A 27,246-nucleotide genomic window follows, 5' to 3' on the forward strand; every position below is an offset into this window, starting at 1 on the left:
CTGCAAGGCATAGCTTGTGTATTAAGATGGTACCAGAGCTATATATGAGAACCTCAGCAAACACCACAACTACAAATGTATGGACACCACAAAATAGTGTGTATGTGACCCACTCTTGCTGCAATAAAAGTAACTGAAATATGAGCAACAACAGAGGGAAAGGGGGAGTTATTAATTTATTTTTAATTAATTAAAAAATAGGAAAAGAGGACTTTCCATTGATTGAGAGTTAGAGTGTAAGGAAAGCTTATACCCAGCAGTACCCAGGGCTTGCTTCTGGCTCTGTGAGCTTGGTGGTGCTTAGGAATTCATATGTGACTCTGGAGATCAAACCTGAGTAGTCTGTGTGCAACACAGTGCCTTAATCCCTATGTTATCTTTCTGGCCAGGATTTTACATTTTCCAGTTCAACCTTTGTGTATTCCTAAGGTTTTTATGGTTTAGGTTTTATCACAAAAAAATGCTCAGCAAGAAATATACAGCTTAATATACATTTCAATAATGACATAATGATCCCGTTGCAGGATATTACCAATTTCACAGATTTTCTTTTAATGGTTTTTTTAATAATTCTATTACCAGTTATTTGTATCCAACAATATTAAGTAAATTATTTGTACCTATTTCTTTGAGAAGATACAAATTTGGGTAGGCACCAACCTGCTTTGGGTAGGTACCTGCTTCAGGCTAGGCTTCAGAGAGGTTGAGAAACTCAGGACAATGGGATTGGCATTAGAATATGAATTCCAGGGGCCGGTGAGGTGGCGCTAGAGGTAAGGTGTCTGCTTTGCAAGCGCTAGCCAAGGAAGGACCGAGGTTCGATCCCCTGGCGTCCCATATTGTCCCTCCAAGCCAGGGGCAATTTCTGAGTGCTTAGCCAGGAATAACCCCTGAGCATCAAATGGGTGTGGCCCCCCAAAAAATAGAAATTCCAGAATTATATTACAAGCAACTATGTAAACAATTATATTTAAGATTTTTAAAAATTTAATATGTATAAAAATTCTAAGCCTTTTCTCTAATATAAACAAAAAGAGTTACACGGTATATTTTGAAATAAAGACAGGCAGGAAGGAAAAAGATAAATTGGTTTTAAATGTTATATAGAACCTGATAATGTCTTTTGACTTTCAATTCATTCAACATAAATTAATTCTACCTACAGAAAAGTCTGCCATGTTGATGAGTGGCTGTGATGAGTTTTAGTTCAGAGTCAAGAAAGAGTAAAACTCCTTTAAGTGATGAAAGGGAAATAAATATTCTATTTATCTGAGATCCCCAATATTGAGAGAAGTAAACTGAACCAAATGCACTGAGCACTGAATGGAGGGGTGGGTATTAGATTTAAAAGGAAAACAGCAGAGAAAGAGTTTGGTGGGGGTTTTTTTGGTTTGGTTTGGTTTGGTTTGATTTTTGTTTTTTGTTTTTTTGTTTGGTTTGGTTTGGTTTTTGTGTTTTGGGCTACACGTGATGATGCTCAGAAGTTACTCCTGGCTACGTGCTCAAAAATCGCTCCTGGCTTGGGGGACCATATGGGATGTTGGGAGATCGAACTGCGTTTCGTCCTACGTCAGCCACGTGCAAGGCAACCGCCCTACTGCTTGCACCACTGCTCCAGTCCAAGAGAAAGAGATTTCTGAGGAAGAAATCTGTTTCCCATCATGTGCTATGGTACATATAAAACAAACATTGTCATTTACATCCCAACCAAAATTCTTCCCTAGCTCAATCTTGTGTATGTCTGGGGTGGGGGGAGGCTGCTTTCAATTGGAGTAGAGGATCTTATAGCTCTTTCGAAGAGAAAAAGGGGAGCAGCTAACATCTGGGTTACATAAACTTTAAGAAGAAATTAGAAACTGCCACTGAAAAGCCCATGTGCCCGGTTTTGAAAGTGTTATAATTTCCTGTTATTTTTCAAGATGCACTTCATTTGGAAAAAGAGTCACCATTTAGAAATTTAAAAAATCGTATTCAAGCAATATAGTAGTTGATTACAATGGAAAATCATTTATGCAAACTGTAACCATGTCATGACTCAAATGCAGAAAACAGCCCCCTGGCAAAGGGACCCTCCATCTGCAAAGCTTACACACAAAACTTCCCAAGAAATGATCAAGCCAAGACTTAAGAAACTGAAGTTAATTTATTGAGGGCAAAACTATTCTTGAAACACTTTTACTGTGAGCTAGCAGTGAGTAAAAAAATTAAATTGATTTTTAAACCACCAAGTTCAAAAAGCACCAAGACTATTCCCATTAACGTCTCAGCCCACAATTGCATGCTTAGTTAACATTATTTTACAAAAGAAAACTGACACTTTTTGCCTCTAATTTCCCCCTTTGAATATAGAGGCTGCTACATATACACTCACAGTAGCGGTCCTCTAAACACACTGGTGCCATGGCAAAGTATGTATTTCTCTGGGTAGGCTAGAAATTTAAAGAGTGACCAAGAAATGAAATCTTGATCATTGGTGCTCTGCCTTTAGTTTATGCACAAAACACTCCCTCCCACTTGCAAGGTGAAGGAACTCAATGTTAGACTTACCTTGTTCTCCAAATCAGTATCCCAGCACATTCCAGTCCCACTTCCCATTAAAAGGAAACACTCAGATGCACTTAGTATGTGTCAGCTTCAGACGCATTCTAGTCAGTGATCTTTGGTATTTTCTTGGTGCAGGCGCTCAGACAAAGTAAAGGTCTGTTTCATTGGAATAATATCCCACTCTTACCCAAGACTGACATTTTGGATCAAGTCCAGCAGAGGGCAATCCAGTCCACAAAGAATTCTTTCTCTCTTGGATAATTTCCAACAAATTAACAACAAATAGTCTCTGGACCATTGGTCTACATATCCCACCTTTGAAAGGACACAGATGATGAGAAGAGTTTCTTCAGAGCTGGCTGAAGCATATGTTAGCCACGCTTCTAAATCACTGTCCAAATGTACTCTAAGAACTCTGCAGACCAGAGCTGACATACATACTTCATGTACAAGTGCTACTAAAGAGAAAAATTGTAATATAAAACTTCCATTCACACTGATTCAAATTATCAATGTTTGGGATTTATATGTGCCATTGAAGCACTTTTTAAAGAAGACATCTTTAAATTGTTTTTGTGTGGCTTTTTTTTTTTTGTTTGATTCTTTGGGTTTTGGGATAAAACCCTGCAACACTCAGGGGTCGTTTCTGACTCTGCACTCAGAAATTACTCCTGGCAAGCTCAAGGGACCAAATGAGATGCCAGGGAAATGAACCCAGATCAGCTGTTTGCAAGGAAAACACGCTACTCACTGTGCTGTCTCTCAGGTTCTTAGAAGGGTTTTTTTTTGGGGGGGGGGGCAGTATTGATTTTGGTTTCGGTTCAGTTAGTTGTTTGGTTTTTCTTTTTTTTTCTTTATTTTGTTTTGTTTTTGTTTGTTTGTTTGTTCTTGTTTTGTTTTGTTTTGTTTTGTTTGAGGGTCACACCAGCAGGGCTCCGGGCTTATTCCTGGGTCTGCACTAAGAACTTAACTCCTGACAAGCTGAGAAACCATAAAAGATGCTGGCAATAGATCTGGGCTGGCCATGTATAAGGCAAACACCCTACCTACTGTGCCAAACTCTAGAAATTTTTTTAATATGCTGCTATTATTAAGAAAAAATAGAGAGATAGCACAGCGGTAGGGCCTTGCACTTGGCCAACCCGGGGTGGACTGAGGTTTGATTTCCAGCATCCCATATTGTCCCCCAAGCCTGCCTGAAGAGATTTCTGAGCTCAGAGCAAGGAGTAACCCCTGAGCGCCTCTGGGTGTGGCCCAAAAACCAAAAGAAGAAGAAGAAGAAGAAGAAGAAGAAGAAGAAGAAGAAGAAGAAGAAGAAGAAGAAGAAGAAGAAGAAGAAGAAGAAGAAGAAGAAGAAGAAGAAGAAGAAGAAGAAGAAGAAGAAGAAGAATAATTAATAATAAGAAGAATAAAGCACCATGTTGATGATACCTCTTAGAATTCAATCAATATGTACAGTTTGGTCCTGCTCACAGTTATAACCAGAATACTCTGATAAAAAAAAAAATTGAGTAGTGGGCCGGCGAGGTGGTGCTAGAGGTAAGGTGTCTGCCTTGCAAGCGCTAGCCAAGGAAAGACCGAGGTTCGATCCCCCGGCGTCCCATATGGTCCCCCCAAGCCAGAACACTTAGTCAGGAGTAACCCCTGAGCATCAAATGGCTGTGGCCCAAAAAAAAATTGAGTAGTAATGGATTGAGCAGTAGTGTATTGAGTAGTAATGCTTAAAGTTTTAATTACTTAATATAGAAAATAAAATAATGCTCCTTTGGGGCCGGGACGGTGGCTCAAGTGGTAGTGCATTTGCCTTGCATGTGCTAACCTAGGACAGATCACAATTTGATCCCCAGCATCCCATTTTGTCCCCCAATGGAGAGATTTATGAGCACATAGCCCAAAAAAGCAAAAATAAAAAAATTAAAGTAATGCAATGCTACTTTATCCACTGTTTTGTTTTCCAAGGCCAATGACAGTCTAAAATAAGGTATTTATACATAAAATCAATGTATAAAATGTATTGAATGTATAAAAAATGTATATATAAAATAAAATTTAAGAACCATAGAGATAATGCCGGCATTAAGGAGTTTGCTTTGCATGCAGCCAACATCAGTACAATCTTTTGCATGACATTTGGTCCCACAAACACTGCCAGGAGTGATTCAGTCATTTTGTAAATTTAAAATAATAATATTAACACTAGGGGCCGGAGCAGTGGCGCAAACAGTAGAGCATTTGCCTTGCATGCACTAACCTAGAACGAATCGCAGTTCAATCCCCTGGCATTCCATATTGTCCTCCAAACCAGGAATGATTTCTGAGCACAGAGTCATGAGTAACCCCTGAGCATCACTGGGTGTGGCCCAAAAACCAAAAATAATAATAATAAAATGATTGTAAATCATTACATCTCAATGATTTTAAAGAAACCCTCTTATAAAATAAATATAAAAATAGTAAAATTAATTATTTTAGCCCTCAAAATGTGAATTCTATTTTATTTCTTCTATTTTTTCACAAATTTCTCTTAATGGAACATATGCTACCTTATCATGTGGGGAAATATTATATACTAGGTAAAATATGAGACAAACTTTTCAATCCTAACATCCAAGGGGAGTCAACACTCAATTAACCTGGAGAATGTTGATTGAACAAAGAGAACATTTTATTTTTCTTCTATTAAAATAGTACTCAAACACATAATTGTACAATATCTAAGAATAGCAGTCTGGAATAGTACAGAAGCAAGATTCTATAGCAATGAAAAAAATCCTGTATCTCCTTACAAATACAGTTTCCAAAAGAAAAATGTTAAGTAAGGTTGGTGTTCTGTGAAAGAGATTGATAGATTTTTGTAAAGCATACTGATTGAGTTTGTTGCACATAAACTAATGGTCCATTGCAATTTGAAATCCTGAAGGATCAATGAAACAATTTGACTGAGGTATCTGAGATCAGACTGTCCTACTGTAAAAATGTGAGCCCAGCAGGTATCAGAGTAATGGAAATATTTTTAGGGGGTCACACCTGGCGGTGCTCCTGGTTAGTAACACCTGCTCAGGTGTTACTCCTGGTTCTGTGCTCAGAAGTCGTTTCTGGCAGGCACCGGGTACCATATGGGATGCCGGGATTCGAACCACCCTCCATTCTGGATCAGTTGCATGCAAGGCAAACACCCTACCACTGTGCTATCTCTCTGGCCCCAGTAATGAAAATATTAAGGAAAAAATGCTAACTCTACTTTCTAATTTGAGACACAAATCATAATTCTGGTAGTCTACAAAATACAGCTGAGGTGCCTAGGCTAAATCAGGCCAGGCCCACAGATTAATTTAGTTTATTCTCTGCTCCTTCTCTTACAGGAAACTAAAGGTTTTACACAGCCATCCTGTCCAAAATATATAGAATGGCAGTCACAAAGGTGAATGACATCACAAATCATTGGTTTTCTTAGCCACATCCAAACAATGCTATTATTTAAAAAACAGATTCATTTGAACAATATAAATTCTTTAAACTACTGTATAGAAAATATTAAATTTTCAACATGGAATCAATCAAAAACATTTGTGACATATACTGCACTATATTTTGGTACTTTAGAATTTTAGAATTCTAAGCTTAGAAGAGTCCTTTCAAATGCGTAATGGCCATATGTGGCAAGAGGATATGCAAGTGACAAGAAGTTCCCACACTGCTTTTCTTTAATAGGGCTAGAAAAAGTTAGTGTGATATAACAAATGAAAGTAAAAAAAAAAATTTTTGGCAAATAATTCTGCATTGAGGATGATACACATATAAATAAAAAATAAATAAAAATAGATAAAATTAAAATTAGAATACAAAGAAAAAATAGTTCATAAGGTAAGGTACTTGCCTGGCATGTGGTTGGCCCTAGTTAAATATCTAGCACTTAATATAGTTCCCGCCATGCACAGTCAGAGGTCACACCTAGACACAGTCAGGAATACTCCCTGAGTACTTTCGGGTGTGGCCCCCCAACACCCTCAAAAATAAAAATGTGTGTTTTATTATGAAAATAGGGGCCAGAGTATTAACAATGGTAGGATGTTTGCCTTGCACGTGGGTGACTCAGGATGGACCTAGATTCTATCCCCAGCATCCCATATGGTCCCTTGACCCTGCCAGGAGCAATTCCTGAGCTCAGAGCCAGGAGTAACCCATGAGCACCACCAGGTGTGGCCCCCAAATAAAATTATATATATATATATAGACACAGAGTTTTTCTTTGTATAGTTAAGTTTAAAAAATGCTGACCATTTGAAAATTAATAGAATTCTTTGTGTTGGGTATCTTTTAAAATTAGATACAGATCGGCAAAGGTGGGTAGAAAAAAATTATTTAGATTAGATACTCTTGATTATTTGAAGAGAGGGGTTATGTTGAAATCTTTAAAGCACTCTGGAACCTTCCAATCAAGGCCCTCAATAAATGGTAATTCTGGACAACCTGATTGGGTTTTCCTTACAAAGTAGCCTGGATTGTAGCACATCCAATGAGCTGACCTCTGAAGTTCTCAAACTTCCTCTCTTGGTCTCCTCCCTTGCCCATTTGCTTCTTCCACAGTGGCCTACGATGTCCTCAAAGTTCCACTAAATGTCCTCTTGTAAAAAAAAAAACCTTGAAAGATATTCAGAGACTCAGATAGCAGACATACTTTGTCACCTGGAGCAAGGACTTGCACTTCCTATAAAACTATCATCTTAATTTCTATAATATTAAATTATACCACTCTACTTGATATTTCGATAACAAAAGTTATCGAAAGAGTTGACCCAAGACCAATGCAACATCTATTTCTTAAGCACGTTCACATAGTCTAACAGATTACAGATGGCGAAGTTTGGTCCTGATTTGAAAGGAATCTGAGTAATCAAACTCAAGACAGAAAAGTTAAAAGGAAAGTTATATGAAAGATCTTATTTCTTTAAGTATGACAATGTTCAACATCACACATAGATAAAAGTTCTAAGAATGCAAATACAAGCCCTGGAAGAGTGCATAGGTTTATTTACATAGATCACATATGTTTGTTTGTTCTGTAATTATGCTTATATTTATATATTTTATATATTATATATTTATATATTTATATAATTATAGGATATTACATTGAACTCTTTTTTAATACAAAACAAATATTGAAGAACATGATCATCCTACAGAATCTACATTAGACATCTTCACTGCAGTAAGTGAAAATCTAAGTGAGGCTCTCACGTGTTGGGGAACACTGGCAAGTCATTCCCTTTCTGTTCCCCAAAACCTAGAGTTTTCTAAGTATTAAATGAAAGAGCACAGGCACTCACAGAGTGAGTTACTCAGTATTAGGCTCTAAGTTTGAACTAGCTGCATACCTTTCTCACCTCTGAGTGCAATAGAAAAAAGCTCTGAAGGGAAAAAAATAAACTGCCTCAAGTTATATACTGATGATTTCCTGGAGCTTCCATCCCATCCCTTTCTGCTTAGAGACATCCTCCCCAAGGTGAACCTGGTCTCCATCCCATTGAGACAAGTCATAGATGATTCCCATGCTAGCCTGAAGTCCCCAAATGCAAGACACCAGTATGCAAGAGAAGACACAATCTAGCCAAGCACTTCCATGTAGCACCTACCACCAGCAACGCCTCAACTCCCTTGGTCCCTCCTAGTTTTTTTCTTTTTCCCTGTATCATGACCCACAGGTGCCAAAGACAGTCTCACACTTTCCTAGTACTTTCCACTAGCGAAACTGTAGGATTAAGTGTTTATCAACTACTGTGACACATCATATTCCATTCCTTGAAGCATATCATGAGATGAGAGTTTACATGTATTTGGTTCTTTCTAGAAAGACATTGAAGAGAAATTTGGAAAGGGGATGAGAAGTCACATAGGATAGAAAGAATTCTCATCAGAAGTTTGAATGTGACTGAGGGTAAAATCTCATCCTCAGCATGATTGCAAAACATTCTCAGGGATGCAAAGTACACCTCAGAGTCTGGTCAGCTGTATTCAGCAGTGCTGCCCTTTCATATCACTGCAGCAGTTGGGACACTGTGGCCATCAACCTTAGGACAGTCCTCTGAGAAAGTAGGGAGAGAGGGTGGGCAAGTCCTGAAGCAATGTATACAGGAGATGAAATGGGAAGAGTGGTGGGTCTGGACAAATTCCCAAGAATATTCTCCACAATCTAGAGAATCTAGAGAATTTTAGAATGACTAAAATCTCCTGGGATATCACAGATCTGAGTCCATTTATTGTCTCCAACTTCTCAGCATCCAAAAACCAAAAGTTCAGCCTCTAAGTCTGAGTACATTATGTAATGACCAGCTTCCCAGCTGCAGCAATTGGTTAGTGCTGTGCCTCAGCACAATTGACTGATCAAACTATTCTGTAGATTGCTCTCTGAAAAAATACTTGTCATTGCCTTTGAATTTTTTAAAATTCAAATTGTTCTAGACTCAATGGACACATAGGTGCTCAAGAAAAATAACCCCTGGCCTTGAGAAGATCGTAGTAATAGATATTCTTACATAAATGAAAAAAATATTTTCCATTTATTTTCACCAAATCCTAAAGAATATTTCATTGTTTGTGCTTCTTTCTTTGTCTTTATAGGATCAGCAACAATGCTTTCCAAAGCATCATAGCAAATCAAATTACAAAAATGAAGTAACCTGCATCCCCCAACCCCATCCAGATTTCCCACCTTATTAAAACTCCTCACCCTCAGTTCTTAATTCATTAGGCATCAAGACTGAGGCCCAACGAACCAGTACCCAGCACCCAAGTGAAGGGACACCCAGTCAAACCCACACCTCATCCCCGGCATGAAGAGCCAACCAACTCCCCTGCTGACTCATGCTGCGCGTCCCTCCTTACCAACTCTTCCTAATATGTACTGTTACTTGAAAACGGACTTATCTCTAAAAGTACCCCGAAAGCAAGAACTCTTCCCAAGACTTTCCTGCCGCAATTCTCTTACCAATCTGAAGGTCAGGGTGCGTGATGAAAAGGCGCTCAGGAACCCATAAACCACAAGAAAATCCCAAAAGACAATGGGGAAACCTATACTTCCATCATAAGTACAAGACCTGTACATAGTACCTCTTTACCTGCTTTTCCCCCAAATGTAAGATAGTCTTTGCATCATTTTCTTCCTTTAATTACCTTGTTATTTCATTTTTTATATATTTATGTGAGCACGTATAGTTTTATTTCTTTTTTTTTTTATATTTTTGGGGGAGTGTGACCTGCTCTGTTTTCTTCTCTTTCCACCCCCAAAAGCACCGGCAAATAATGTAGCACCATTTCCCCCTGCAAAGACACACTAAAAAATGGGGAAAATCTTACGTATAAAAACGAACTCTTATCTACTAGGGATAAGAACTCATACTTGTTTCCAATACAGGGACATCTCCCACCCTGAAAATATGTCATGTGGACCCAACTTAGACCCCAGGTGATTAGACATCATTCGTCCAGCCTTGAATCCTGGATCCCAGACATAGAAATGAAACAGTTCTTCACAACAACTACAGAAAACAAATCCTGTCTGGGACATCCTTATTACTGCTGGGACACATCAAGTGCCAGCTCTAAAGTGATATCCTGACAATGAGGAAAATGGGAACAACTTGACCTAAGAGCAGGTTATCCTACCCCACTAACGATAAGACAAAATCAGAAGACTTGACATCCTTTGGTCTGTCCAAAAGCCAAGATTGCGATCTACAGATTACTGGCTGATAGAACCATGACCAGACTGTATGTATCCTGGGACCAATAAAAAAAGCCCTAGTCTAGAGTTTGAGCTATGGCCTGCACAACAACCATGATCTCCAGTTCCAAAGGTCTGTCTGAGAAATTTGCAATGGAATGGGTCTTCTGGAAACATCCTAGGAAAAACGCAAAGACCAAGACCACCAACCACAGAAGACGGATTAAAATAACACTGAGGGAGAAGAACTTCTAGAACCACAAAGAAAGACTTCATCATAAGTTCCACCCCTTGACTTATGTAGATAGCAAGATCTTTAGATACAGAGGTCTGACTTTATCACCCAGGACAGAGTAGAAGTCTTCCAAACAGCACGAAAGCACCAAGGGGAGAGTAAATGAACCTGTACGGAGTCTATAGTTTATCCCATGACAATATTCTCCAAGGGTGGAGAAATCCTGTAGCTCTTAGGCCGAGGGAATTCCTCTTTGACCCCAAGATTTACTGTGCCTGTGCAGAAGAGAAAGAAAAAAAAAAGCACAAAACAAATTTTTTCTCCTCTTTTTTATTTATCTATCTAGTTTTTGTCGAGTTCATTGTTTTCATTGTTTTGATGTGGTTATTGAACTTGTTGTCTTCATTTATATTTATATATTTATTTTCTTCCTTTCTTTTCTTTATGTGCTCTGCCATGTTTTTATTTCAAGATCATGGCTTTATGTGGTGCTTACCTTTATTGTTGGAGTGCTCACTGGATATTTTATTTGACACTTCTTTTTGTACTGTTGGGGTGATTCACCTTTCTCCCGTTCGTCTCTCAAACCGATGACGAGAGCCTCTAAAAGGACTCCGCCCATTTCTGGCCTATTTGATTGTTACCCCAGTTTATTACTTTTCTCTTCTTCAAACAAAACCATGTAACTTTATCTATCTAGTCCCACCTCCCAGTTACAGGAGGAAATGAGGGAGCTACCAAGACCAAATAGGTGTAAGACCACTAAGTAGCAAGTTAGGCACAGAGGCACAGAGGAAACCACGTATTCTTGCAGCCCTGCAGGTGAGGGAGGAAGATATGGGAGGTAGGATGGGAATGGAAGTGTAGGGAGAACAATTCGATGATGGGAATCTCCCTGATATTAAGTTAACATGTACCTAAAATATTATTGTCAACAATATGTAAGCCACTATGATCAAAATAAAAATTATATTAAATATAAAAAAATGAAGTAACATAAAGCTAAATGAAGAGGCAAAGAAATAACACTAGAGCTACTTCAAATAATAATGACAATTGGAGCAGGTCTAATCCCTGAGCACCATTAAATAAGGCCCTAAATAAGGAAAAAGGTTTGATAACAATAATGATAACAATAACAATGATAGTTTGCATTTGTGGAAAGAATGTCAGAGAATTTCTAAAAAAGTCACTAGGTTAATCCAGGTAGAGCCCTAATATCTATCATTGCCCAAATATCGCCAAAACTTTTAAGCTAGTAGCTTGAGAGATATTTAAAAAGATAATGTCCATTAATAACTTTATTATCTTTCGCCAATCACTAGAGCAGTGTAATATTTTTAAAACTGTCCTAAAAAATGAAAAATAAAAATTGTCCCCAAATACAAAAGGAAGTTCTCCCCTATAGAATGGTAACTATTTTTTATGGTTTGTTAGACAGCTATGAAAGGTGATAAAACATGTTAAATGACATGAGAAATGCTGATTACATACTACCCAATTTTTTAATTTAGCAACAGAATAATAGCTATTAATGGAATTGTCATTATAAATTATATCTAATATATGTATGTCTTTGGTGATGGGAATGTTGCACTGGTGAAGCGGGGTGTTCTTTACATGACTGAAACCCAACCACAATCATGTTTGTAATCAAGGTGTTTAAATAAAGATATTAATTAAAAAAAAAGATAATGTCCATCTACTAAAATTAATTATTCACATATTTGGGGGCGGGAGATAAAGTAGAACAGGGAGGGCACTTGCCTTGCAGACAGCTGACCCAAATTATAATCCTGGCGTCCCAGAGAGAACCAGGAATAACTCCTGAGCATTGGCAGGTGTGGCCCAAAACCAAAACAAACAAATCCATTATGTACTTCAACAAACTTTATGTGGCATGATACTTCAAAGCAGTGGTCAGTATTATTGTGACCATTCAAAATCCACTAACTCTGGAAATGTACCTCAGGGCTCGAGGCATTTTTACAGCTAATGCATGCCATCCAGGATCACACTTTTAGGCACTCTATTCTTTATTCTTTTATTTTAAGTCAGACCATTTTTCATCACTGTATATTTAACATTATTTCTTTTTTGTGCGTGTTTGGTTTGGGTTTTGTTTTGGGGTCATATCAGGCTGTTCTCAGGGCTTACTCCTTTCTCTGAGATTAGTGGCCACACCTGGTAGGCTCAGGGGACCTTATAGTGCGCCTGGGATCAAATTGGATGAGAAGTGTGCATGGCAAACACTGTATTATCTCTTTGGCCCCTAAAATCATGTTCTAAGATAAACTAATAAAAGAAACTTATATGAATTCGTTATATTTTCAGCACTCAATCAGAATTTTTGTTATGACTGAGACTTCTGGCTTTAAATCTAGCTATAAATTAGGTTATCTAGTCCCTCCTAAAATCTTTATTTCATGGAATTTTCCACAATTAATTCATTTTATGATTTTTTTACTTTAAAATTATATTCTGATAAAATTCAATGTGTGAAATGGTTCAAAAACATTGGCATGTTGATAATATTGAAGTATATTGTTTTACACTTGCCACATAATATTATTAATCAAAAATAAATAAAAGAAAGTAAAAATAAAGAAGTAAGTTTAAAATTTATCTCTGCAATGTTCTCTGCAGATGTTTTTTACTGGTTTGTGTGTGTAAGTACATGTTTTAAAGCATTCAATATTTAAGAACCATTTTATAATTATTTCTTATTCATGAGTAATTGAATTAAGTATTTATAAAACATCTTACATGCATCATTTATGCCAAATCTAAATGGTATTTTATCAATAAATTTACTATAATTTCACTATAATATGATTCATTATAATCTGTATGTATTTCACAAAAGAAATAGCAAAGGGATTTGAAGAAATGGTTGAGATGGAAGAACAGTATTTTCTAGGCAATAAAAAAGAGCCATAAAGATGAAATGGACTTATTATCCCATTTTTAACACATTTCAGGGAAAGAAGAAAAAGCTTGAATTAAAAGAGAAAGTCACCAATTGTTGAAACCAGTTTGGGGCTCCTGGGAGTCCAGAAAAACTGAGCTAAACCAAAGAATGAATTGCTTACATGCCATCCATGAGCACTTGGGATTGCCGATTATTCACTTGGCTATCACTCTGGTGGCGAAACTGCAAATCAAAGAATTTATAAGAAAACATTAGTCCATACTCTGTCACCACAAATAGGAAAACTAAAAATACTTGGAAGTCATATGCTTAGACATCTCTGCCAGTTCAAGATAAAGGCTCATGGATCCAAGTCCATGTGTTCTAAATCTGAATCAAGATGTCTCCCACTAAAACTCTGGATGTTACCAATGGAACAAGTCTAGACACATACTCTTGCAATTCTCACATATTTATTTGCTGCTAAGGAGACAACACATTTTAACACTGAAGCATAGTTCAAATAATAAGTCATATATTGATTTTAAGGTCTTCAGCAAAGAATGAGGGACTTCAATTTCTCTCACATATGTGCTCAATAATTTATTGGAACTTCATTCATTCTTTTTTTATAGATTTCTTTGACGTCAAGAAATTACTTGTGACATGTATTTTTATTCTCCAAAAATTCTAATTGTTAACAGTAGTCTTATGAAATACAGAGAAAGTAAAACAAAAGTCAAAATACTACAATAAAACACATTTGGTGTGACTTTGCATTTTTATACCCAAATAATGTTATTTCTTTTTAGTCTATTTCAGTAATTTTTAAATATTTGTCTGATATTGTTTAGGAGAATGAAAATTTTATAAGACCTCCACTAAACTTGTAAGTAAAAAGCCATTCAGATAAAATTCCCCACATGAGGGGGCCAGAGCGATAGCACTGTGGCAGGGCATTTGCCTTGCATATGGCTGACCCGGGATGGATCTGGGTTCAGTTCCCAGAATCCCATATAGTCCCCTGCCAGGAGCAACTTCTGAGCCCAAATCCAGGAGTAACCCCTGAGCGCCGCTGGGGGTAGCCCCAAAACCAAAAAAAAAATTAAAATTCCCCACATGAATGGTCAAGATCAGATAAAAATAATACAAAGATAGAGAAATGGCTATACTTTAGCCCAAAGGCACAATTGTACAGGGGTAATATCAGGAGACATGAAATTTATTTCATATCAATTTTATTCATCAAGATTAATTTTTCTTTTAAAAACTTCTAAAATATTGCATCAATATCCTAGTTTATACGATCTACTCTTTTTTTTTTTTTGTAGTTTTTGGGTTACACCCAGCAGTGCTCAGGGGTTATTCCTGGCTCCAGGCTCAGAAATTGCTCCTGGCAGGCATGGGGGACCATATGGGATTCGAACCGATGACCTCCCGCATGAAAGACAAATGCCTTACCTCCATGCTATCTCTCCGGCCCGCGATCTACTCTTTTTATCTCAAAGTCTTTCACAAACCTATCCAGCATTTATTTTCTGCTACATTCAGAGCAAGCAATTACATTGATTACCAGGTAAGAGCTAATGGATAATATCAAGAAAATAAAGATACTTAACACTTTTCAACATTAAAAGACTATTTACACTATTGACAACAACTTATTAAATTATTGGCATGCAAACTTTTCCCCAACAATAGAAGGTGAAAGGCTACAAAAGCTCAGTGCATAATTTGACAGGGCTACTTGATTTTCTTCAGTTTCATTTCCATATTTATATATATATATATCCCTTCTTTGTCTAGACTTCCCTTAGTCATAAGAAAGTTGATCAGCTTATCTTGATATATGGTTTTTGGTTGAGTGTGGGCAATAGGTCAGAAGGCCAACATAGAGTTCAAAAGGATCTTTATTTCCTATTTTTTAAGTAGAGTTTACAAGGTGTTTTGTATAAAGACAGCCTCAGCTAAAGGAAACTATTTTAACTACATATCAGATATGATAATTACTCACTTCCCATATCCTTTAGGCCTAGACATAGTACAGACATAGTACATGTTGCTACCTATGTGCTAATCTTTATCCTGACCTTTCACTACTCATCTCTCTCTAGTCTGCCCCATTCCAGGGGGACAGCTATTACTGACATTCATTTTTAAACTGGAATATAGTTTCATAAACATAAAATTATATGCAAACGACTCCTGTGATAATAAAAGACAAAATGATGCATACTATTTAAAATCATCTAACCTGAAAATAATTCTCTAAATTTTCTAGCAAATTTAAACAGCAAAGAACCAAATTGGATGCTGGAACAATGTATGCCCAAAATAACTGCATTATGAATAACTTTGAAAATGCTGGTATTTTAACAAAAAAATTTTTTAAAAAAAGAAAAAAACTAACTGGCTCATCCTTTGATGAGGGCCCAAAACTGAGCCCTCTACTTGGGCTTCAATGACATATCTGTGCAAGGTCTTACACAGGTCTTACACAGGTCTTAGTATTAGACTGATAGTGTGAAAAATTATACACAAAAATCTAGGACTCAGTTGAGATCTTTTGAAAGTTCTACTGAAGAGGAAGGGAGCAGAGGATAAGAACTGTATATCCACTATAAGACAAGCTCTCTTCACAAAGCATTTCATTTTACACTTCAGCAGTGCTGATGTCACTGGATATATTATATATATAATATGTTATATATGATAAAGATCATTTTTAATTTTCTTTAAGTTCAGAGAAATGGATTGTTTCATATCACACTGCTAGGACATGGAGAAGGATAAGTCACTTTTTTCAACATTCATTTCTTTCTATTCAATTATCTCATTCATAGGTAAGTTCTGGTTCCATGAACCATTAATCATCATCAAATGATGAGCAATGATCAATGATATCATCAAATGATAGCAAAAGGGCTATAATTAGCATTGACCAAAAGAGTTCCATTTATTCATTCATTTAAAACCTATAGGGTGCCTGGGAGATAGTTCAACTGACTACAAACTTGCATGTTGGAAATCCCAACATCAATTCCCAGTACCATGTGGTCATGAATTCCCACAGACATCCCCCAACCAGCAACCAAAAGAAAGAAGGATGCAAGAATTCCAATTTTCTTCTCCTGGAGGGCTAAAATTGAGGCTTCTGGAAGGTAAAAATACTCACATAGTCATCTGTGGCATCTTTGACTGCTGTCATAGCTATCACCAGGACCAAAGGCACAATGGTGGTAAACCAGGTCAGGGAGGAGATTTCTGGAATCAACTAAAATTAACATTTTCAATCATTTAGAATTTTTTTAATTAGTGAATGTATTTTCCCTTTTTCTTTTTTTTAATTTTGGAGGGGGGGTGCTTGTTTGTTTGTTGAGGGCTACACCTGGCGGCACTCAGGGGTTACTTCTGGCTCTGCACTTAGAAATCGCTCCCACAGGCTCGGGATGCCGGTGATTGAACCCGGGTCGATATTGTGCAAGACAAATGCCATACCCGCTATTCTATCACTCCAGCTCCTCCCTTTTCCTACTATTGCTTACTAAGACAGTTACAGTAGTTTTAAAGTCTATGGTATTGATATCCAAGTACTGGACCACACCACCACATAAGTGGACACAACCATCTACCACTAATCCCAGTTTCCAAATTTTGTCATTTAATTATATTCACATGTTATATATTAAGGAAATCTTGTTCATTTATTTGAAAAAATAAAGGTTAGCTCTGAATAAGTCAATATTTGCATTTTATTGTAAGACATGTTGGATTTGGGTCATTGTGATAGCATAGCAGGTAGGCCGTTTGCTTTGCACAAAAAGACCCAAGTCTAATCCCTTGTATCCCATATGGTCCCCTGTGCTTGCCAGGAGTAACCCCTGAGCGCCGCTGGATGTGACCCAAAAACAAACAAACAAACAAAAAAAGAATGACTCCTGGTGGCGCTTGGGGAATCGAGCTGCTGCTGAGGATTGAACCCAGATAGGCCATGTGCAAGGCAAGCACCTTACCTCTGTACTAACACTCTGGTCCAGAAGTGTTACATAGGAGGTGATCTTTCCCCAAGATAAGTACCAAGTGTCCTTTCTCAGTTTCTTTTCTAAAAAATTTTTTGGTTTTGGGGCCACACCCAGTGGTGCTCAGCTGTTACTCATGGCTTTAAAGGTACTTAGAAATAATTTCTGGTGGGCCGAGCACCATATGAAATGCTGGGAATAGAACCCAGGTTTGCTATGTGCAAAGCAAATGCCATACTATCACTCCATCTCAATTTTTAATCATTTTTTCAATTCCTCATCAATTCTTAGTCTTCAAGCCTCGACCTTGGTTCAGGCATTGTTCCAAGTATTTCCCATACATTATGTTATTTGAACCTCATAAAAGTTCCAGAGTTTTTTTGCGTAACACATAGGATTTATATTTTACATATAGTATCTACCATTCTACAAGGTAGAATACATTGTCAGAGGCGCTGAGACTATTGTCTGGGAAAGAGAGGCAATGTTAGAAGCTCAGGACCCATCAAAATAGCCTGAACTAAATCAAATCGGTTTTATAGAATAGCTTCCATCTAATATTGTTATTTAAGTTCTCAAAACCTCTTGAAGAAAAACATTGGGCTGAGCAGCAGGAAGACTGGACTCTAGTTCTGGTTTTATTATTAACTTACAGCAAAGGCTTTAGACCTCCCTAACCACAGTAGGAGAAAGGATGTTGGATTAAACCCTTCCAGATAAATAATTTATTTTATTGAAACCATTGTGATCTACAAAGTCCTTCATAGTTGAATTCCAGATATACAGTATATCAGGACCATTCCCACCACCAGTGTCAACCTTCCCTCCACCACTGAACCCAGAGTACATCCTATACCACCACCCTTTGCCCCCTGGCCTGCCAGTGTAACAGGCCCCTTTGAGTTTAGATTGTGAAAGTTTAGTTCTCTTGATTCTCTCTTCGTTGACTTTGGCTTGCATATTTAGTTCTGTCATTTTTTCTCTACTAATGCCTCTGAGACCACTTGGCCCCCAAATATATAATTCTTTAAGAAACAGCCTTTGACCGCAAATAATTAATCTATTAGAGAAATTATCTTAAAAGTCTGAAATAGTATGGAGAGATGTATGGGGGAACCCTAATTCAATCCCCAGCATTGCATAGAACCACAAGCCCCACCAGGAGCAACCCCAAGTACAGCTCTCTCAAATTTAATATATTAACTAATTAACATAAAATGCTAATTTAATAGTTGACTAATTAAACTGTTTCTATATATAAGCATTCTTTAAAATATCAGTAAAAGATAAAATTTGATTTAGACCCAAATTTTAATCAGAGTCAAACCATTAAGTCCATAAAAACTATAAAAACATTTAATCACATTACAGTGAAATAACATATAGCACATAACATTTATTCTATGCATATATGTAAAAATGTGCCACTATTTCTTAGAAGCAAATAAAATTTTCTAAATTGAGTTCCATAGACTACTACCTAATTAATCTCATTGTCCAATACTTGTGCTGTCAACATAAGAATAAGAATAATGGGGTTGGAGCAATGTCCTGGCGGTAGGAGCTGACCCAGGATTGACCAGGGTTGATCCCCTGGTGTCCCATAAGGTCCCCCAAGCTAGGAGCAATTTATGAGCGCATAGCCAGGAGTAACCCCTGAGGGTCACTGGGTGTGGCCCAAAAAACCAAATAAAAAAAAGAAAGGAAGGAAGAAGGAAGGAAGGAAGGAAGGAAGGAAGGAAGGAAGGAAGGAAGGAAGGAAGGAAGGAAGGAAGGAAGGAAGGAAGGAAGGAAGGAAGGAAGCAAGGAAGGAAGGAAGCAAGGAAGGAAGGAAGGAAGGAAGGAAGGAAGGAAGGAAGGAAGGAAGGAAGGAAGGAAGGAGGGAGGGAGGGAGGGAGGGAGGGAGGGAGGGAGGGAGGGAGGGAGGGAGGAAGGAAGGAAGGAAGGAAGGAAGGATGGAAGGAAGGAAGGAAGGAAGGAAGGAAGGAAGGAAGGAAGGAAGGAAGGAAGGAAGGAGGGAGGGAGGGAGGGAGGGAGGGAGGAAGGAAGGAAGGAAGGAAGGAAGGAAGGAAGGAAGGAAGGAAGGAAGGAAGGAAGGAAGGAAGGAAGGAAGGAAGGAAGGAAGGAAGGAAGGAAATAAGAATAAGAATAAAGAAGAGTGACTTACACAGTAATTATTGGACTCTGGTTTGGTTCACATAAAGTATAGGACTGTGTTTTAAAATGACCCCAGTTTTAAAATGATAAATGTACTATATTTTACCCATTCTTCACTTTCCCACATTTTTAAAGAGAAACAGCAATTATGATATTAAACATCTCATAAGGATGAGTTTTCCATTTTATGTCCATCCGACTAAGAGATTTAATTTTATTTAATTATAAGAATAATTTTAACAGATACATGAAAAAATACAATCTAAAAAATTACCTGTAGAATCAGAAGAAACAGGAAATAAGCATTTGCCACCCTTTGGAACTGTTCAAATAAATTAATTGGCAAGAATGTAAGGATGTTGTATTTGGATGTGTGGATGCGGTTATCCTGAAAAAAGAAAAAACATTATCTTAGTTTGGAGCAAAGTTTGGATAATTTCTCATTATCAGAAATATCTCTAAAATTTTCAAGACAAGTCCAAACTGTCCAGAAAAAAAGGAAGATACACCAGTAATCTAGAAATTTTAGATTCTTAATTGTTCAGAATTTACACTTCTCCATGATGACATGCTCTATATACTGTTCACTGCTATAAACCCTTTCATAAATTAAAAAAAATCATCAATTGCAAATTTCTACCCTTGAGAAGTTTTAATCATTTATATTCATTTATTGGTGATTTCCAGACAATTACTATATGTAGATAATCATAGATTTGATGCTCAGTTCCCAGAGATTGGAAAGAACTTTGGGGATCATCTAGTACACATTCTCAAAGTATGCCCCTTGAGTTCCACCCTTGTGGTTACAGGTTCCTGACAGGCCAGTCGTAAAAGGTCTTCCATGATTATTAACTGACTACCTTGAAAGGCAACCTGTTTCCAATACAGAATGGGAATTGCTAGAAGGATTCTTATTATAGGAACCCTAATATTCCTTCCTGTAACTTTTTTGCCGTGAGCCAAATTTAATCAAGGGACCACCTAGATTTAAGTCTAAGTCCTCTCCATCTTGACTATTTTCAAATAATTAAAAACCACTTATAGAATTCTCCTAAGTCTTCTCCACCCTTATGCTATTCCCAAATACCTTCATCCACTCTCCAAGACTTATTTTATAAGCATGTCCAGGAGAAACAATTATGAATACATCCTAATTTCTCTGCATCTCAAAACAAGTTAGACAGAAATAAATCATCTATTATGCTGTACATGAAATATTTTTATATCCGGTGTTATAAAGTTTTATTAATAATTACTTAACATTTCAATCAAGTTTTAACTATGGTAGTTCACTATTTTATTGAAATTGTCTTACTTCTTTCTTTTTTGGCACCATGATATATAATGCTAGCAATAATAGGGTTTATGCAACACCACACCAATGTCAGCTTCCCTCCACTATTGTCTCAGGTTCCCACTTCAAAATCCACCCCCCCCCCACACACACACACTGTCTCATAGTGACTTTTGATTAACTGAAACCTCTAGATCATTTCTTCCTATATTATAAATCCATTCTCTGGTTCCTCCACAATTACAATTTTTTATATTGAATAGAACTTTATTCTCTATTCCTGTTTCTCTCTATTCCTATATAATGAAGGAGAAAAAAATCCACTTAATCTGGAGCTAGAAAGAGTATAGGATAAGACATTTACTTGCCTCGCTCAATGGACTGGAACATGTACTTTGAAATACAGAAGCCTGGATTCCTTCCATGGAAGGATCCTCAAATACAAAGTCAGAAGTATCCCCTGAGCAGCAGAGGGTGCCCCCCAATTGGTTTAATAAATAAATAAATTTCTGTTTGAAGACCACACCTGGTATACTCAGGGCTTACTTTTGGCTCTGAGCTCAGGGATTTCTCCTAAAGCTTCAGGGGTTAACATGGGATCCTGGGCATGAAACTCAGACCATTTGCTTGCAATCACGTGCCTTGCCTGCGTACTATGTCTCCAGATCTAAATAATTAATAAATTTTAAGGGCCGAGGCAATGAACATTTTTGTCGTTTTCTTATTATGGAAATAAAAACTGACAAATTAATCTTTTTCAGGTGTTTGTGAAATATATAAATCCATGTAATTATACATTCCATCTTATGTGCAAAGATAACATGAGAAATTTACTGTGACATATTTTTCTTGACTTGACATATAACAATGATCATATTTGTTTTACTGGCTTTTCTTTAGAAGTCACCAATGAGGCCGACTCAAGACTATCACCAGCACAAGGAACAAGGGCTCCCCCTCCTGGAGAATCTTTACACTTATATTGCCATTCTTTGTTTTTCAACTCAAAAAGAAAAATTATTTCCATTTCCATTGTCCAGTCTGGGAATGTGAGAGTTTTAGTAAGACCTCAAATCAGATACCTTAATATTCATTCATCTTGCTTTCTCATCCAATTGGTTTACAATATTTGTTTGTTTGTTTGGAGAAGGCCACAATCAAAGATACTCAGGGCTTATTCCTATCTCTGTGCTTAGAGAAAACTCCTGGCAGTTTTCTGAACAATATGTGGTACTGAGAATGGAACACATGTCAGCAGGTCTTCTACTTCCTGGCTTAAAACGTTAGTGAAACTCATGTTATATGCAACATAGAGAATATATGCAATGTTTATCTTTTTGGTCCTACTCTTCCAAATTGAATCACTAGAAACAATCAAAACCGAAACAAAGGAAGAGGGAGGAAGTCATGTCTCAGTGTGATAGTCTGGTAGGCCAGCTGACAGACCCCAGATAAGTAAGACAGGCTAATCGGACGACTACCAGAAACAGAGGGGTGAGTGCACCTCAAATTTAAGCTGAGAAGCAAAACCTCTCCTCCACTAGGGAACACAGGCTTCTCCTTCTCAGAGACATAGAAGTAGCAGGAACCCCAACGTGGGCCTATGCAGGCAGAAGCCTTGAGAAACAGAGGGGTGAGTGCCCCCTCCCCTGAAGGATAAATTTTTTTAATTTATTTAAACACCTTAATTACATACATGATTGTGTTTGGGTTTCAGTCATGTAAAGAACACCACCCATCACCAGTGCAACATTCCCATCACCAATGTCCCAAGTCTCCCTCCTCCCCACCCGACCCCTGCCTGTACTCTAGACAGGCTCTCCATTTTCCTCATACATTCTCGTTATTAGGACAGTTCAAAATGTAGTTATTTCCCTAACTAAACTCATCACTATTTGTGGTGAGCTTCCTTAGGTGAGCTGGAACTTCCAGCTCTTTTCTCTTTTGTGTCTGAAAATTATTATTACAAGGGTGTCTTTCATTTTTCTTAAAACCCATAGATGAGTGAGACCATTCTGCGTTTTTCTCTCTCTCTCTGACTTATTTCACTCAGCATAATAGATTCCGTGTACATCCATGTATAGGAAAATTTCATGACTTCATCTCTCCTGACAGCTGCATAATATTCCATTGTGTATATGTACCACAGTTTCTTTAGCCAGTCGTCTGTTGAAGGGCATCTTGATTGTTTCCAGAGTCTTGCTATGGTAAATAGTGCTGCAATGAATATAGGTGTAAGGAAGGGGTTTTTGTATTGTATTTTTGTGTTCCTAGGGTATATTCCTAGGAGTGGTATAGCTGGATCGTATGGGAGCTCGATTTCCAGTTTTTGGAGGAATCTCCATATCACTTTCCATAAAGGTTGAACTAGACGGCATTCCCACCAGCAGTGGAGAAGAGTTCCTTTCTCTCCACATCCCTGCCAACACTGTTTATTCTCATTCTTTGTGATGTGTGCCATTCTCTGGGGTGTGAGGTGGTATCTCATCGTTGTTTTGATTTGCATCTCCCTGATGATTAGTGATGTGGAACATTTTTTCATGTGTCTTTTGGCCATGTGTATTTCTTCTTTGTCAAAGTGTCTGTTCATTTCTTCTCCCCATTTTTTGATGGGGTTAGATGTTTTTTTCTTGTAAAGTTCTGTCAGTGCCTTGTATATTTTGGAGATTAGCCCCTTATCTGATGGGTATTGGGTGAATAGTTTCTCCCACTCAGTGGGGGGCTCTTGTATCCTGGGCACTATTTCCTTTGAGGTGCAGAAGCTTCTCAGCTTAATATATTCCCATCTGTTAATCTCTGCTTTCACTTGCTTGGAGAGTGCAGTTTCCTCCTTGAAGATGCCTGTAATGTCCTGGAGTGTTTTGCCTATATGCTGTTCTATATATCTTATGGTTTTGGGGCTGATATCGAGGTCTTTAATCCATTTGGATTTTACCTTCGTACATGATGTTAGCTGGGGGTCTAAGTTCAATTTTTTGCAAGTGGCTATCCAATTGTGCCAACACCACTTGTTGAAGAGGCTTTCCCTGCTCCATTTAGGATTTCCTGCTCCTTTATCAAAAATTAGGTGATTGTATGTCTGGGGAACATTTTCTGAGTATTCAAGCCTATTCCACTGATCTGAGGACCTGTCCTTATTCCAATACCATGCTGTTTTGATAACTATTGCTTTGTAGTACAGTTTAAAGTTGGGGAAAGTAATTCCTCCCATATTCTTTTTCCCAATGATTGCTTTAGCTATTCGAGGGTGTTTATTGTTCCAAATGAATTTCAAAAGTGTCTGATCCACTTCTTTGAAGAATGTCATGGGTATCTTTAGAGGGATGGCATTAAATCTGTATAATGCCTTGGGGAGTATTGCCGTTTTGATGATGTTAATCCTGCCGATCCATGAGCAGGGTATGTGTTTCCATTTCCGTGTGTCCTCTCTTATTTCTAGGAGCAGAGTTTTATAGTTTTCCTTGTATAGGTCCTTCACATATTTAGTCAAGTTGATTCCAAGATATTTGAGTTTGTGTGGCACTATTGTGAATGGGGTTGTTTTCTTAATGTCCATTTCATCCTTATTACTATTGGTGTATAGAAAGGCCATTGATTTTTGTGTGTTAATTTTGTAGCCTGCCACCTTGCTATATGAGTCTATTGTTTCTAGAAGCTTTTTGATAGAGTCTTTAGGGTTTTCTAAGTAGAGTATCATGTCATCTGCAAACAGTGAGAGCTTGACTTCTTCCTTTCCTATCTGGATTCCCTTGATATCCTTTTCTTGCCTAATCGCTATAGCAAGTACTTCCAGTGCTATGTTGAATAGGAGTGGTGAGAGAGGACAGCCTTGTCTTGTGCCAGAATTTAGAGGGAAGGCTTTTAGTTTTTCTCCATTGAGGATAATGTTTGCCACTGGCTTGTGGTAGATGGCCTTCACTATATTGAGAAAGGTTCCCTCCATTCCCATCTTGCTGAGAGTTTTGATCAAGAATGGGTGTTGGACCTTATCAAATGCTTTCTCTGCATCTATTGATATGATCATGTGGTTTTTATTTTTCTTGTTATTGATGTTGTGTATTATGTTGATAGATTTACGGATGTTAAACCAGCCTTGCATTCCTGGGATGAAACCTACTTGATCGTAGTGGATGATCTTCTTAACGAGGCATTGAATCCTATTTGCCAGGATTTTGTTGAGGATCTTTGCATCTGCATTCATCAGCGATATTGGTCTGTAATTTTCTTTTTTTGTAGCATCTCTGTCTGGTTTAGGTATCAAGGTGATGTTAGCTTCATAAAAGCTATTTGGAAGTGTTTCTGCTTGTTCAATTTCATGAAAGAGTCTTGCCAAGAATGGCAGTAGTTCCTCTTGGAAAGTTTGATAGAATTCATTAGTGAATCCATCTGGACCTGGGCTTTTGTTTTTCGGCAGAGATTTGATTACTGTTTTAATTTCATCAATGGTGATGGGGGTGTTTAAATATGCTACATCCTCTTCCTTCAACCGTGGAAGATTATAAGAGTCCAAGAATTTATCCATTTCTTCCAGGTTCTCATTTTTAGTGGCGTAGAGTTTTTCAAAGTAGTTTCTGATTACCCTTTGAATCTCTGTCATATCAGTAGTGATCTCTCCTTTTTCATTCCTGATACGAGTTATCAAGTTTCTCTCTCTCTCTTTCTTTGTTAGGTTTGCCAGTGGTCTATCAATCTTGTTTATTTTTTCAAAGAACCAACTTCTGCTTTCGTTGATCTTTTGGATTGTTTTTTGAGTTTCCACTTCATTGATTTCTGCTCTCAGCTTTGTTATTTCCTTCTGTCTTCCTATTCTTGGGTCCTTTTGTTGAGCATTTTCTAGTTCTATTAGCTGTGTCATTAAGCTACTCAGGTAAGCTCCTTCTTCCTTCCTGATGTGTGCTTGCAAAGCTATAAATTTTCCTCTCAGTACTGCTTTTGCTGTGTCCCATAAGTTCTGATAGTTTGTGTCTTTATTGTCATTTGTTTCCAGGAACCTTTTGATTTCCTCCTTGATTTCATCTCGGACCCACTGGTTATTGAGCATGAGGCTGTTTAACTTCCAGGTGTTAAAGTGTTTCTTCTGAGTCCCTTTGGAGTTCACAAATAATTTCAGAGCCTTGTGGTCAGTGAAGGTAGTCTGCAAAATTTCTATCCTCTTGATCTTATGGAGGTATGTTTTATGTGCCAGCATGTAGCCTATCCTGGAGAATGTCCCATGTACATTGGAGAAGAATGTGTATCCAGGTTTCTGGGGATGGAGTGTCCTATATATATCCACTAGGCCTCTTTCTTCCATTTCTCTCCTCAGGTCTAGTATATTCTTGTTGGGTTTCAGTCTGGTTGACCTATCCAGTGTTGACAAAGCCGTGTTAAGGTCCCCCACAATTATTGTGTTGTTGTTGATATTATTTTTCAGATTTGTCAACAGTTGTATTAAATATTTTGCTGGCCCCTCATTCGGTGCATATATGTTTAGGAGAGTGAATTCTTCCTGCTCTACATACCCCTTGATTAATATAAAATGTCCATCTTTGTCCCTTACAACCTTCCTGAGTATAAAGTTTGCATTATCTGATATTAGTATGGCCACTCCAGCTTTTTTATGGGTGTTGTTTGCTTGGATAATTTTTCTCCAGCCTTTTATTTTGAGTCTATGTTTGTTCTGACTATTCAGGTGTGTTTCTTGTAGGCAGCAGAAGGTTGGATTGAGTTTTTTGATCCATTTAGCCACTCTGTGTCTCTTAACTGGTGCATTTAGTCCATTGACGTTGAGAGAAAGAATTGTCCTGGGATTTAACGCCATCTTTATTTCAAAATTTGGTGTGTCTTTTGGGTAGTCTTGTCTTAGATTAGATCTTTCAGTTTTTCTCTTAAGACTGGTTTTGTGTCTGTGAAGTTTCTGAGCTGTTTTTTGTCTGTGAAACCATGTATTCTTCCGTCATACCGGAAAGTGAGTTTTGCTGGGTATAGTATTCTGGGTGAAGCATTCATTTCATTCAGTCTTGTCACAATATCCCACCACTGCTTTCTGGCATTGAGTGTTTCTGGTGACAGGTCTGCTGTAAATCTCAGGGAAGCTTGCTTGAACGTGATTTCCCCTTTTTATCTTGCTTTTTTCAGAATTCTGTCTCTATCTGTGGGATTTGTCATTGTGACTAGGATGTGTCTTGGGGTGGTTTTTCTGGGGTCTCTTTTGGTTGGTACTCTCCCTGAAGGATAAATTTAAGCTGAGAGGGAAAGCCCCTCCTCTACTGAGGAAACCATTACACTTTGTGGCTGAGCTTATACCCTAGTCATTGCACACCAGCACAACACATAGGAAAGAAATACACTTCAAAGGACACTATGGCAAAGCATTGCATA

General features: G+C 37.7%; 1 protein-coding gene across 1 annotated transcript in view; it reads right to left on the bottom strand.

Moving 5' to 3' along the window:
* Positions 1-21,919, bottom strand: part of ATP8B4 (ATPase phospholipid transporting 8B4 (putative)) — a 188,588-nt gene extending 166,669 nt beyond the window's left edge. The window contains exons 1-4 of the mRNA XM_049781708.1: positions 21,773-21,919; positions 19,864-19,977; positions 16,589-16,687; positions 13,595-13,656 (exon numbers count right to left, since the gene is read on the bottom strand). Of these exons, the coding sequence (XP_049637665.1) occupies positions 13,595-13,656; positions 16,589-16,687; positions 19,864-19,977; positions 21,773-21,919 (422 nt within the window). The remainder of the gene's footprint in view (positions 1-13,594; positions 13,657-16,588; positions 16,688-19,863; positions 19,978-21,772) is intronic.
* Positions 21,920-27,246: the final 5,327 nt, after the last annotated feature.

Source organism: Suncus etruscus, chromosome 10 (assembly GCF_024139225.1).
Source record: "Suncus etruscus isolate mSunEtr1 chromosome 10, mSunEtr1.pri.cur, whole genome shotgun sequence".
NCBI classification, from domain to species: Eukaryota; Metazoa; Chordata; class Mammalia; order Eulipotyphla; family Soricidae; genus Suncus; species Suncus etruscus.